This window comes from Belonocnema kinseyi, chromosome 8 (assembly GCF_010883055.1).
Source record: "Belonocnema kinseyi isolate 2016_QV_RU_SX_M_011 chromosome 8, B_treatae_v1, whole genome shotgun sequence".
In the NCBI taxonomy this organism is placed as follows: Eukaryota; Metazoa; Arthropoda; class Insecta; order Hymenoptera; family Cynipidae; genus Belonocnema; species Belonocnema kinseyi.
Genome location: NC_046664.1, coordinates 70,601,160 through 70,614,997, shown reverse-complemented (window position 1 = coordinate 70,614,997; position 13,838 = coordinate 70,601,160). Strand labels below are relative to the sequence as shown.

Genomic DNA, 13,838 nt, shown 5'->3' with positions numbered 1-13,838 from the left:
ATATGCCAATTAGCACAAATGGTAAGTTCCGACAGTGCCTACAAGTGTGCCTACTGGCCGCTAAATGGCAATACCGGTTTCATATGTATACACCTGGTATTAATAATAAATTCTTTAAAGAATTATTTTGGTTTATTTCAAATTATATTGCTTTACACAAATTGAAAAGTGGACAAAAAGCTGAAAATTGCGGGAAAACCCTCAACGTTCTATCACTAACCTAAGAGAAGATAGTTTATAAACAATAATAAATTGTTCAAAAAATGTTGTTTGTTAACTTGCATTAATTATTATCTTAATAAGTAAAACGGTGATAAAAAGATAATAATTTCAGAAAAAACCGCAATTGTTTAGCATTTCTATAAGAAAAGATAGTTATAAATAATAATAATTTGCTTAAACAATTATTGTTCTTAATTTTTATTAATTGTTGCCATACTAAATGAAAAGGGAAAGAAAAATTAAAAATTTCAGAAAAAAACCGTAAACTTCTGTCATTATTTAAAGAGAATATTATTAAAAATAATAAGAAATTTTTTAAACAATTATATTTTTGTTCACTTTAATTATTACCTCACGCTAATTGAAAATGGGACAAAAAGTGGAAAATTTTAGAAAAAAACTGCAACTTTTTAGCATTATTCTATGAAAATGTTATTGTAAATAAGTTGGTGTTTCTTTACATGGGCTTTTAGGGTTCAGTAATAAAAAACTTTGTTTTTTAGTCAAACTTATCGACTCAAGTGTGAGTCCTCTTCAGTGATTTCTTTCTAAACAAACCAAAATTTACATTTTAAGTTATATGCTTTCGATACAATGTCAGTGACAAAAAAATAATTCTATCAATTAAATTCTAATTGTTTTCTAATATTAGAAAATTAAATACGAGGTGTGTTCAAAAAGTAAGGTGACTTTTCAATTTTGACGGGCTACGTACATTCAAGTTTTAAATTTTTTGTTTTGTTGTGTTGGTACACTCGTTACGATCATATGTTCAAAGTTTTGACTATACAGCTCGTGTATAAGTGGTACAAGCTGTTCCAAGAAGGCCGAGAGGATGTCGAAGACGTACCTCGCCCTGGACGTCCCAGCACGTCAACAACAGATGAAAACGTTCAAGCAGTGGAAGAAATGGTGTTGAAAAATCGCCGAATTACCATCAGAGAAGTTGCTGAAGATGTTGGCATATCGGTTGGCTTATGCCATGCTATCTTTTCGGACGTTTTGGACATGAGACGTGTGTCAGCGAAATTTGTTCCAAAACTGCTTAATTTTGATCAAAACATCCATCGCAATACCATCGCTCAGGAGATGTTGAATGAAGTCAATAATGATCCTGATTTTCTCAAAAGGGTTATAACTGGGGATGAATCGTGGGTATATGGTTATGAAGTCGAAACTAAAGCCCAATCGTCTCAGTGGAAGCATCTTGAGTCTCCAAGACTGAAAAAAGCACGTTAAGTTCGGGCAAATGTGAAGGTTTTGCTCACTGTCTTCTTTGATTACCGTGGCGTAGTGCATCAGGAATTCTTACCGCAAGGTCGTACGGTCATTACGGAGTATTACCTCCAAGTTATGCGCCGTTTGCGAGAGGCGATACGCAAAAAACGTCCGGAACTTTGAAAAAACCATTCGTGGCTTTTGCATCACGATAATGCACCTGCTCATTCATCGTTGCTTGTGAAAGATTTTCTGACCAAAAACAGCACCACAGTCATGCCTCAGCCTCCATATTCACCGGATTTGGCCTCCAGTGACTTTTTTCTTTTCCCAAAACGGAAGAGACCCATGAAAGGACATCGATTTTCAGCGATTGGGGAGATAAAAATTCCATTGCTGAAAGAACTCAAGGCTATACAATAAAATGATTATCAGAAGTGCTTCGATGATTGGAAAAAGCGTTAGCACAAGTGTTTTATATCTGAGGAGGATTACTTTGAAGGGGACAACATAAATATTGAGGAATAAATGAAAATTTTTTGAGAAAACCATAAAGTCACCTTATTTTTTGAACACACCTCGTATATACAGTGAAATCTAATTATTTGTGAATAATTGAAAATAATTCACAATAAAACATAAAGAAATTGATTAAAGAATTATGTAACGCAAAAAAGATCACGTATAGTTTCATAACTTTGTATTATTTTATGTTAAGAATGCCTAAAATTGATAAACCAATAATCGCAGAGAAAACAAATTGTTGTTAATTGTTGATAATAAAATAATTTACAAACAAACTAATGCTGTAATTATGACAGTGATGAAAAAACGAATAAAATAATTAACTAATTGATTAACTGATAAATTATCAGTATGTGGAAAAAACTGAACACGAGTAATTTGTCCTGAAAAATAGATCAAAAGTGGTAAACTTTAAGAGGCCATAACTTATGACCCATTGGGGTTATGTAAATGTATTTTTTTAGAATTGCTCAAAATTGCGGCTACATTAATTGAAGTTTTAAACAATTTTTTTGTAAAATTAAGAGGTTCTAAAGGACTCTTTTTCCCAAAAAATCCGGGTGCTTTGAAGGACCATAATTCAGAACATATATGGTAGATATGAATTGTTTTCACTTCAACTTTTTCAGTATTTCCTCTAATTTAATTTTGGTGTTGAACATTTTGCTGTTAAATGCAATGCGGCGGGTCCAGAGCTGGGCAGTATTTCACAAAAATTGTATTTGAAGTATCTTAAATACAAACTACATTCAAACAAAATACATTTGAAATACCTCACGAGTATTTTGAATTATTAATTGAAATACATGTTAGAATTGAATTATGTAGTTGAGGTATTTTGTGTATTTTCTTGAAAATACTTTCTAATTTCAGCATATAAAAATTAGATTAAAAATCCCTAGAGTGTGTAATAAGCATAGGAATTTTATGATCAAAGAGTGGGAGTGCAAAAGAGGAACAAAGAGAGGAGAGAGTAGGGAGAAAAAGAGAGAAGAGAATGTTGAGGGTGATCAGAGGAGGGGCGGTAACTGGGACTTGGAGGGATGTTGGGGAGAGAAGAGCGAAAATAAATCTGGGGAGGGGGGGGGGGTGAATCCTACAATACAGTGCATAGCGCTGCGCAGAACCATTATGTGACACATTAGTATGCACAGTAGAGTCATATAGTCTATAGGATTGCGCAGTAAAAATAATAATGCATAGAGCTGCGCAGTAAGTTCTGTAGAGCGTAGGGATGATCGTCAGACAAGTGGGGCACACGCGTGTGCGCAGTAAAAAACCTACTTCGTATATGCGTACGCAGTAGATATACTGCAGTCAAGGTTGCGTGTTGGAGATCTCTGATAGCTGCATGACTCGTACGGATGCGCAGTACAGTCTTCTCATGTGTACAGCTGTGTCGTGCCCTTGTATGGTTCATTAAACTGCGCAGTACATTTATGTGATTTTCATGTCTGCGCAGTAGAGTTCTGTGGTGTAATAACTGCGCAATTGAGTTATGTGATGTGCATGTCTGCGCAGTAGATTTATGTGATGTGCGCGGGTGCGCAGTAGAGTTTTGTGACTCTACTACGCAATCCTATAGACTAGAGGACTCTACTGCGCATCCTAATGTGTCACACAATGGTTCTGCGCAGCGCTATGCATCGTATTGTAGGATTCACCCCCCCCCCCAGATTGATTTTTGCTCTATTCTCCCCCAACCCCTCTCCAAGTCCCAGTTACCGCCCCTCCTCTGATCACCCTCAACATTCTCTTCTCTTTCTCCCTACTCTCTCCTCTCTTTGTTCCTCTTTTGCACTCCCACTCTTTGATCATAAAATTCCTATGCTTATTACACACTCTAGGGATTTTTAATCTAATTTTTGTATGCTTATATTAGAAAGTATTTTCAAGAAAATGCACAAAATACCTCAACTACATAATACAATTCTAAATTGTATTTCAAATAATATTTCAAAATACTGGTATGTATTTTGTAGTTGTCATCAGCTGAATTGTATTTTTCCCGTGATGTATTTCAACTACATGGTGCTGAAATACATATACTTCAGCAATGCAGTTGAGGTATTTTGTGCGCAGCTCTGGGCGGGTCAGTCTACGCAAACACGATTTTTGAAACTTTTTTCAAAAATATCTCCGGGCCACACTGGTGTCATTTCTAGAAAACTTGGAATTTTTATCAGGACTTATGGGAAGTACGTGTTAAACTTCATGGTAATTGCGGTACTTCTAAATACCTTTATTGAAAAAATTATTTTTTTCTATTCGAACAACTTGGGGGCAATAGGCATGAAAATTAAAAAAAAAAAAACATTTGTACCACCCTAGTATATAATTCAACCGTTATATTTTTTATCAAAAATATCAATGTCTAACATTTTAAAAATAACCCATTAGTGCTCCAATATCATCAATCTTCGATCAAAAATCTTAACATGACCTAAAGTTGTTAAAAATGGTAAATATTTTTAGAAATATAATTTTTTATTATTAAAAATACTATTAAATAATATTGATTTTAAAATTATAAATATTCTAATAACATTGTGATTTTTAATAACAATAACAATTTTAGACGAAAAACATTAACTTAACGTAACGTAACATCAGCTCAACCAAAAAATTGTTTAGGATTATAAATCTTCTTTTAAACCTAATAATTTTTATTTTGCAATAACAATTCTCAAGTTCAATTGCCAACGAAACCTAAAATTGTTAAAAAATCATTCATCAGCTTTAAAATCTAATGATTTCTTAATCAAAATGTCAATGTCCGACAAAAACACGAGCACAATAAAAAATTATTCAAGCTTGGTCATTTTATAATTTTAAATAAAATTTATTGGATGTACATCAAATGATTTTTTCTGTGAAAATACAAATTTCAGGTCAAACGCACCAACATAAATCAAACTTGCTGAAATATTGTAAATATTCTTCAAAATCTAATGATTTTTGTTTAAAATAATCGATTTTTGTTTAAAAATACCTGTTTTTGATGTATAAAATTACTATAACCTAAAATTATTGAAATTAGTTAACCATTTTTGAAATTCAGTTTTGTATTAAAATTAGAAATCTCCAAAAAATACTCGCATAATCCAAGATTGTTAAAAGATTCTAAAACTTGTTTAAATTATAATATTTTTTGTTTTAAAATATCGATTTTTTGAGTAAAGCGCTAGCGTAGCCTGAAGTTTAAAAAAAATTATGAGCAATAAATATCTAATAATTTTTGTTTGAAAAATTTTACTTCGTGTAAATAACGTTAATATAAACTAAAACTGCCTAAAAATTATATAAAATTATTCAAGAGGTTATTAAAGTACTCGAAGAAATGATCCAAAAAGAAGAAAGACTAAAAGTTAATGAAAACGAAAGTTGTTGCCATTATAAAATTTCCATGTTTTTAAAATTCTTATTGAATATACAGTTCATATTTTTCCTTATAAAAATGAATTTATTTAAAATGTTCAATTGATTTTAATATTACAGTTCATATAGAAAAGTTGTGCTTGTTATTAAACTAGTTGTTTTTATATAAGCTAAAAAATAGGCAAACCCTGAATTTATTTATGAATTTTATTGTAATTATTATTGTAATTTTATTGCAAATTTGAAAAGTATCATAGGAAGAAGTTATTGGAAATACATTCCTTGTTGATTCCGTAAGAAAATTGAGCCTATAATTTGAAAAAAGTCCAAACTCCTAATTTGCTCATGACAATTGTTTAAATAATTAATCAATCTTGGAAATTTGTCAAGCATAATAGAAAGAAGTAATCAGAAAGATATTCTTAGTTAATTCTGTAAAAATGGACCTTATTCGTTGAAAAATAGCCAAACTCTGAACATGTTTATAACAAATTTTTAAATAATTGATAATTATTATTAATTTGCAAAATAACGTAGAAAAGACTTATTGGAAATATATTCTTTGTTGATTTTGTATGGAAATTGAGTCTATTTGTTGAAAAGAATCCAAACTCTGAATTTGTTTAAATAATTAATTATTCTTTTAAATTCACAGAAGAAATATATTAAAAAGTCATCAGAAAAAGTTTTCTCAGCATCATAAAAAAAAGTAATCAGAAAGAAATTCTTAATTGAGTGTGAAAATAAATTGTTCCTATTCCTTGAAAAATAGCCAAGCTCTGCATATGTTTATAAACATTGTTTAAATAATTAATAATTATTGTAAATTTGCGAAGTATCATAGGAAAGATTTATTGGAAAAATATTCTTGATTTTTTTCGTAAAAAATTGAGCCTATTCGATAAAAAATGGTCAAACTATGAATTTGTTTATGCAAATTGCTTAAATCGTGATTAATTCTTGTAAATATATAAAGACACATAAAAAAAGTGATCGGAAAGACATTCTTATTTGACTCCGTAAATAAATTGTGCCCAATCTTTAAATCGTAGTCAAACTCGGAATCAAAAAGAAAATACTAAATATCTCAATAAGATCAGAAATATAAACGTTTAAAGAAAAAATCGGGTTTTTCGAAATAAAGAAAAACATAAAATTCAAATACGCAGAACTTCATAAATATTTTTTTTTGTAAATTGAAAAAGGTGAATTTACAAAAGAAAATAGAAAAAAGTGATCGGAAAGGCATTTTTAGTTGAATTCATAAATAAATTCTGCCTATTCCTTGAAAAATAGCTAAACTCTGGATATGTTTATAAAAAATTTTTCAATAATTCATCATTATTTTAAATTTGCATAGTATCGTAGAAAAAACTTATTGAAAATACATTCTTTGTTGATTCTGTAAACGAATTGACCCTATTCGTAGAAAAATGGCCAAACTCTCAATTTGTTTATGGGAATTGTTCAAATTATCAATGATTCTTGTAAATTAACAACATAAACATATTAAAAAATCATCAGAAAGACTTTTCTCAGATTCATAAAAAAAGTAGTAGGAAAGATATTTTATTAAAAAATTAGCCTATTCGTTGAAAATAGCCAAAATCTAAATTTGTAAAGCAACATACAAAACAGTTATCAGAAAGACATTCTTAGTTAACTCAGTACACAAATTTGCCAATTCTTTGAAAAATAGCCAAGCTCTGAATATGTTTAGAAACAGTGTTTATATAATTCATAATTATTGTAAATTTGCAAAGTATCATAGGAAAGAGTTATTAGTAATTTTTTTTTATTGATTTCGAAAACAATTTGATGAGGAATGCCCAAACTCCAAATTTTTAATGGAAATTGTTATATCCAATCTCTGTATATATGTTTATGAAAATTTTTTAAATAATTGATGATGATTATAAATTTGCAAAGTAACGTGTAGAAAAGACTTAGTGGAAATACATTGTTTGTTGATTCCATCAACGAATTAAACCTGTTCGTTGAAAAATAGCCAAACTCTGAATTTGTTTATGCAGATTGTTTAAATAATCAGTTATTCTTATAAATTTACAGAAGCAACATATAAAAGTGTCATCAGAAAGACTTTTCGTAGAGTCATAGAAAAAAGTAATCAGAAAGATATTCTTGGTTATTCTATAAAAACACCCCGTGGGCAGGAAATTTAGCGACGTCTTTTCGACATCGTTACGGCAATTATAGGACATCTTTACGACATCCTATGTCCATGTCCTTTCGGTGTCTTTGCGATATTGTAAAGACATCGTCAGATCATACGACTTATTTACGATATCGTAAAGACACTTTAACGACATGGACAAGGGATGTCGTGAAGTTGTCGTAAAGATGTCGTAACGATGTCGTAAAGATGTCGCCAAATTTTGTGCCCATTGGGCAGTTATCCTATTCGTTTAATAATTTTCAAAGCCTGAATTTGTCTATGGGAATTGTTTAAATAGTCCATTATTCTTGTAAATTCACAGAAGATACGTATAAAAGAGTCATCAGAAAAACATTCTCAGTTGACTCAGTAAACAAATTGTGCCAATTCTTTAAAAAATAGTCAAGCTCTGAATTATCGTAAATTTGCGAAATATCATAAAAAAAGAGTTGTTAGAAAAACATTCTTCATTGATTTCGAAAACAAATTGAGCTTATTCGATAAAAAATGGCCAAACTCTGAATTTTGTATTGGAAATTGTTTATATAATTATTAAAATTACTTCTTGAAAAAAAGATCCTACTCCTTCTTCACTCCATTGGGAATCGAACGACAAAACTTCTGATATATTTTTTCAAAAAGAAGGTTCATTTAAAATAATAATTAAATCTTGTAAATTTATAAAGCAACATAGAAAAAAGACATTGGAAAGACATTCTTTGTTGATTCTATACAGAAATTTTGCCTATTCCTTGAAAAATAGCCACGCTCTGAATATATTTATAAAAAATGTTTAAATAATTGGTAATTATTGTAAATTTGCAAAGCATCATAGAAAAACGTATTGGAAGTACATTATTTATTAATTCCGTAAACAAATTAAGCCTATTCATTGAAAAATAGCCAAAATCTTAATTTATTTATGGAATTTGCTTAAATAATAAATTACTCTTGTAAATCTACAGAAGCAACATTTAAAAGAGTCATCGAAAATACATTATTAGTTGACTCCATAAAAAATTGTGTCTATTCCTTACAAATTAGCCAAACTCGGCATCAAAATGAAAATAATAAACATCTCAATTAGGTCCAAAGTTATAGAGGTTTAAAGAAAAAAAAGTCGGTTTTTTTAAACAACGCGAAATTCAAATACTTATAACTTCTTTTTTTTGCAAATCGGAAAAATACATATCGCTTCATTTCCTCTATAAAATAACATATTTCGCTTCCGAGAGATTCTGCGATTTCAAGTGTAGAATCATGACTGATTTGAAATGCATTCGCTCTATAGTTTTAATGGTATTTTCCAGTATCTCGAAGATCACCTTTTTCTGATGTAAATGTGACAATAATTCTATTCTCGTTCAAATCAAACAATGCCGAAGATGAAAAATATAGATAGCTAAGATTCACCATTTGAAAACTGGTGGCAATTTGCTAAGCCTTTTATCAGAATCCTCACTAAGCTCAAATGGAAGCTCTTTAATTGAATTCTGGGTCCAACCGATTGCAGTGAAGAACAGACGCACAGTGTTCTACTCTACGCCCTTGCGAATCTACACGTGTTTAGTGATAAAAAAAAGAAATATTATAATCAATTCGATTCAAGTCACTCGATCGAAATGTAGGCAAACGTCACCTAGCGCTTCATCAGTTTCAGTCTGTTTTCAAATCTTTTTTAATTCACCCAAAACACTTCAAACTTTATTTTAAATCTAAAATTATCACTTATTCTTATATTTGTCTCAAAATTAAACTTTATATTCATATTTATTGTATTTTTTATTTTACAAAATGTCATAATAGTATAAAATAATTGACACTCTAAAGATTGCTCATGGAGTCGCAAGGGCTGAAGAGCTGAACATCTGCTTGTACATACTCTGTAAACTAAAAAGTGATAAAACGAGATTTGGAAATTCGAAAAGAAAATCTGAAATTTTTCTGCTAAAAAATGGGTAAGGGTGAGTAAAATTTGGAAATAGAAATAATAATTTTTTCGGGAATTTTAAATGAAGAAATGAAGAAAATTGGACAGGGGAAACTTCCCTACAGTGGATAATGTGGATAATCCTTAATTAAGAGCACAAATAGAAGACAAATAATTAAATTAAATTCATTATTTCACATGTATTAGTATTTTCAATTAATGATTATCCTCGGTAGGAAGGTTTTCCCTAACTGCTGTAAGTCGTGCATCATTTGTAATCTGAAGACTGATTTGAAAAAAGAATGAAAGTAGTAAGAACTGAAATCAATACAATTGTTGTTTAACTATAATTTTATAATCTTTCATTTTTTATTCACACCCAGCGGTTTAAATTATTGTTCGATATTAAAAATGGTTTCATCTTTTAATTAAGAGTATGATAATAATTTTGCAGACTCAAAAAGTTATTATTAAATTTAATTTAATTGATTAAATTTGATTGTCCAGGTTTGTAAAATATTACCATTAAAATAAAACGAAGACAATTGCAATACAAGACTTCAATTCTGATTGAAGGCCGGCACGCTATCAATGAAATCAAATTATCTGCTCTTGGTGCAGTTTAAACCACTGTGAAGCCACTTACATCTGCTTGCAGCCATTTTTTTATTTAGGATTTTTTTTATTTAAAGTATAAAAAGGTACATTCAAAAATTTTAATTTATCGTTGAATGTTTCAAATTATTATACAAATTATTGTTACAATTGTCTAAATCAATTTTAAATTAATGCCAAATTGGCCAAATATTGGGCATTGATTTAAAAAATGGATTTAAATAACTTTTGCAAGATATTATTACAGTTTAGAGATGTTAAAGTTCATTTTTTAAAATTTGTAATTAACACAAATTTCAATTTCAAAACTATTACTTCGAATAAATAAGTTTTGTAGGACGAGAAAAAATCGGCCTCAGCCAGGGTTTGAACTGAGAACGCAACTATCCATGAGTTCCGGTGCATCGGTGGCGTAATTAGTTAACACCCCACTCATGGATATTGGCGTGCACGGTTCAAATCCGGGCTAAGACAGATTTTTCTTGTTAGTCAACAATTGTTTCTGCAAAGAAATCATTTTTAACATCAAAATTTATTATATTAAAAATTGAAAAAATGGATTTAAATAATTTTTGCAATATATTATTACCATTTAAATTTTTTATCGTTCGATTAAAAAAAATTTAATTATTACAAATTTCGATGTTAAAAATATTATTTCGAACAAATAAGTTTTGAAGAAGAAAAAATCTTCCTCAATCCGGATTTGAACCGAGAACGCAACTATCCATGAGTTCTGAGGCCTCGGTGGCGTAATTGGTTAACGCACAACTTATGGATATTGGCGTTCCCGGCGCAGATCAGGGCTGAGACAGAAGTTTTCTAAAATCAAAAATTGTTTGTCCAAAAAAATAATTTTTAACATCGAAATTTCTTTAAATGAAAATTGAAAACATGGGTTTCATTCATTATTCCAAGTTATTGTTACCATTTAGAGATGTTTAAGTCCGAGTTAATTTTTTTGTTGATATATACAAATTTCAATTTAAAACGATTACTTCGAATAAATAAGTTTTGTAGAGCAAGAAAAAATCTGCCTCAGCCACGGTTTGAACCAAGAACGCAACTATTCATGAGTAATTCATGATTCGGTGGCGTAATTGGTTAGCGCACCACTCATGGATATTGGCGTTCCCGGTTCCAATCCGGGCTGAGAGAGATTTTTTATTATTTATAAAAAATTGTTTGTCCTAAGTAATCGTTTTAACATCGAAATTTCTTTTGTTAAAAATTTAAAAAATGGATTTAATAATAATTTTGAGTTCAATGAATAAATATAAAAATTCTTTTTTTTTAAGGAAAAAACTGTCTCTCTTGCCGGACTGTCCTCTGGATTTTAGTATTCTGTGGTTTCGGCATGAATTATATGTTAAGGATAAATCTGAATCTTGCTATAGTAGCGATGGTTGTTCCCCGTTTGCAATCTGCAGCTTCGCTTCAATGTGGAACTCAGAAAAATATTAGTCATACCACCATTTTTACAACTACTATTGCACCTTCTCAAAATGTGGTAAAATAATGTATATATCAATTTATATGAAAAATATATTTAATTTAAATTTTCTACTTTTTATAGAAGGATCAGCGAATGATCAATTCGCGAATAAGTTCTATTTCTCAATTCGAAGATAGGTTCCAATGGAACGAATATGAACAAAGTTTGGCTTTAGGATCTTATTATTGGCTCCACTGGTTGTCTCAACTTCCAGGAGGTCTTTTGGCTCGTAGATATGGAACAAAAGTCATTTTTGGCTGGGCCAATTTGATTACTGCCTTACTTGGACTAATAATTCCAGTCGCGACCAGTTATCATCTTAGTGCTTTGATTTTTCTCAGAGTCATTCAAGGCTTAGTTGCTGTACGTTTAAAATTTAATCTGCATATTAGTAAAATTAGTAGAGTGTCAGCGGAGGAAGATATTGAAATAAAAAAAAAATCTTGGATACTAATGGGGTCGCATGGAGAGCTTTACTTTGTAAAGCTCTTCATCTGGGGTGATTGCTGGTGAGATCGGCAACCTGCGTCGAAGCGGTGTTGCGGAACGAACATGTTACTTAAATAAGCAGCACGAAATTATAGATTGATCTAAAATTTATCGAATTTTTAATAAAAATTAATTCTTTTTCTAAAATATTTTTAGGGTGTCTCCTGGCCTGCTATGCATGGCATGACTGCAAAGTGGATCCCTCCTCAAGAAAGGAGCAAATTCGTTAGTTCATACTTGGGTAATTTTAATTAGAGTACTTAATATTATTATATAACATTTAGAGTCTCTAAATATTAATTTAAACATCCCTATCTTATATTTTCTTTTCATGATATGGATTTTGAATAGAGGATGGTGGTGCGCACTGGATAACACTTATGTTTTCAGAATAGTTATGAGATTATTGACTTCTAATATTTGTTATTATACAAGGGAGGGGGCAAAATAATTTTGTTTTCAAAATAAAAACTTTTAATAACTAATTATTTTTTACAGTCAAATTAAACTTTGATATCTGAGAACAAGGAAATAAGTATTATCATTTTGTTTTTAGAGTTATATAATATCCCTAAGCTTCTTGAGAAAATTTAAAAATATTTTTGCAGATTTAAAATGTGTCGAAAAAGAATTTAGAAAATTTTGAAGACAACTTTTTTATTTTTTATTATCAGCAAAGATTCTAGTAAATTCAAAAGATATTGAGGTCTTTTAGAAGATTGGAAGGAATTAAAAAGTATTTTATAAATTTTCGGAAATATTTTCATATTTTAAAATCTCTTTATAACTTTTAAATTTTCTAAATATCTTTTCATTTAACTAGAATTTTCCTAAAATTTACAAAAAATTCAATAAAAAAAAATACGTTATAATATTCCAGATTGTTTTTTGACAATTTTGAAAATGTTTAGAAATCTTTTTAAATAATGTCTTCAAATTAATTTTTGAAAATAAGAAATCAATTTAAATCTTCCTAAGAACCTAGATAAAATGTTTTGATTCTCTTGAAACCTTTCAAAATTTTTGAAAAGTTTCCCTTTGTCGAAATTTTATAAAATCTATATTAAAAAAAAAAGTTTCATAGCATCAAACAAAACAATGAACAAGAATAAAAAATGTTGCCTAAAAATCTCTCAGAATCTTTTTGGACTATTATACAAATCTTTTTAAATCTCAAAATTTTCTTAAAAATTATATTTAAAAAAAATAAAAATCATTATATTTGTTTAGATATCTAAAAAACATTTTTTCATTCTCTCGAAATCTTATTTTTAAATTTAGTCGAATTTTTTTCTAAAATTTTTTCATTTTAGAAATTTCAAAATTCCTACGAATCTAGAGAATTTTGTTTGTTTCTCTTAAGATCTTTCAAAATTATTTAAAAAGTTCCAGAATCTATATTTAATAAAAAATTTAATCTTGAAATAAATGTTTCTTTAGAATTTTTGAAAATTCTAAACTTTCTATATATCTTTTTAAATTATTCAGTTTTTTCCTAAAATTCAACAAAAACGACAAATGCTTCCTGAAAATCTTCCAGATTTCTTTTTTCACATTTAGTAAATATTAGACAATCTATTTTAATAATCTTCAAAAATACAGTGTGTCCCATATTTATAGGGCCACCCCATTTTTTAAGGATAATTTTTTTTCTATTGGAACAAACTGCACCAAATTCCATTCGTTCCTTTATTTGGGCATTTTTTCGAAAAAATCGGTGTCCCAAATTATTAGGGCCACTAAAAAAAAATTCAATTTTTCCGAAAGAATTCAATTTATTCAACAAAATA

At 29.4% G+C, this 13,838-nt stretch overlaps 1 protein-coding gene across 5 annotated transcripts in view; it reads left to right on the top strand.

Annotated features, from left to right (window-relative positions):
* Nucleotides 1-9,037: 9,037 nt before the first annotated feature.
* Nucleotides 9,038-13,838, top strand: part of LOC117178862 (vesicular glutamate transporter 2) — a 19,577-nt gene continuing 14,776 nt past the window's right edge. Inside the window, exons 1-5 of one of the 5 annotated variants that reach the window (XM_033370371.1) lie at nucleotides 9,038-9,178; nucleotides 9,350-9,483; nucleotides 11,363-11,574; nucleotides 11,641-11,922; nucleotides 12,205-12,289. In XM_033370371.1, coding sequence (XP_033226262.1) covers nucleotides 9,474-9,483; nucleotides 11,363-11,574; nucleotides 11,641-11,922; nucleotides 12,205-12,289 — 589 coding nt within the window. In that variant the 5' untranslated portion in view covers nucleotides 9,038-9,178; nucleotides 9,350-9,473. Of the gene's footprint in view, nucleotides 9,484-11,362; nucleotides 11,575-11,640; nucleotides 11,923-12,204; nucleotides 12,290-13,838 lie in introns of all 5 variants that reach the window. The other 4 variants (XM_033370372.1, XM_033370373.1, XM_033370370.1 and 1 more) reach the window with 4 other exon arrangements.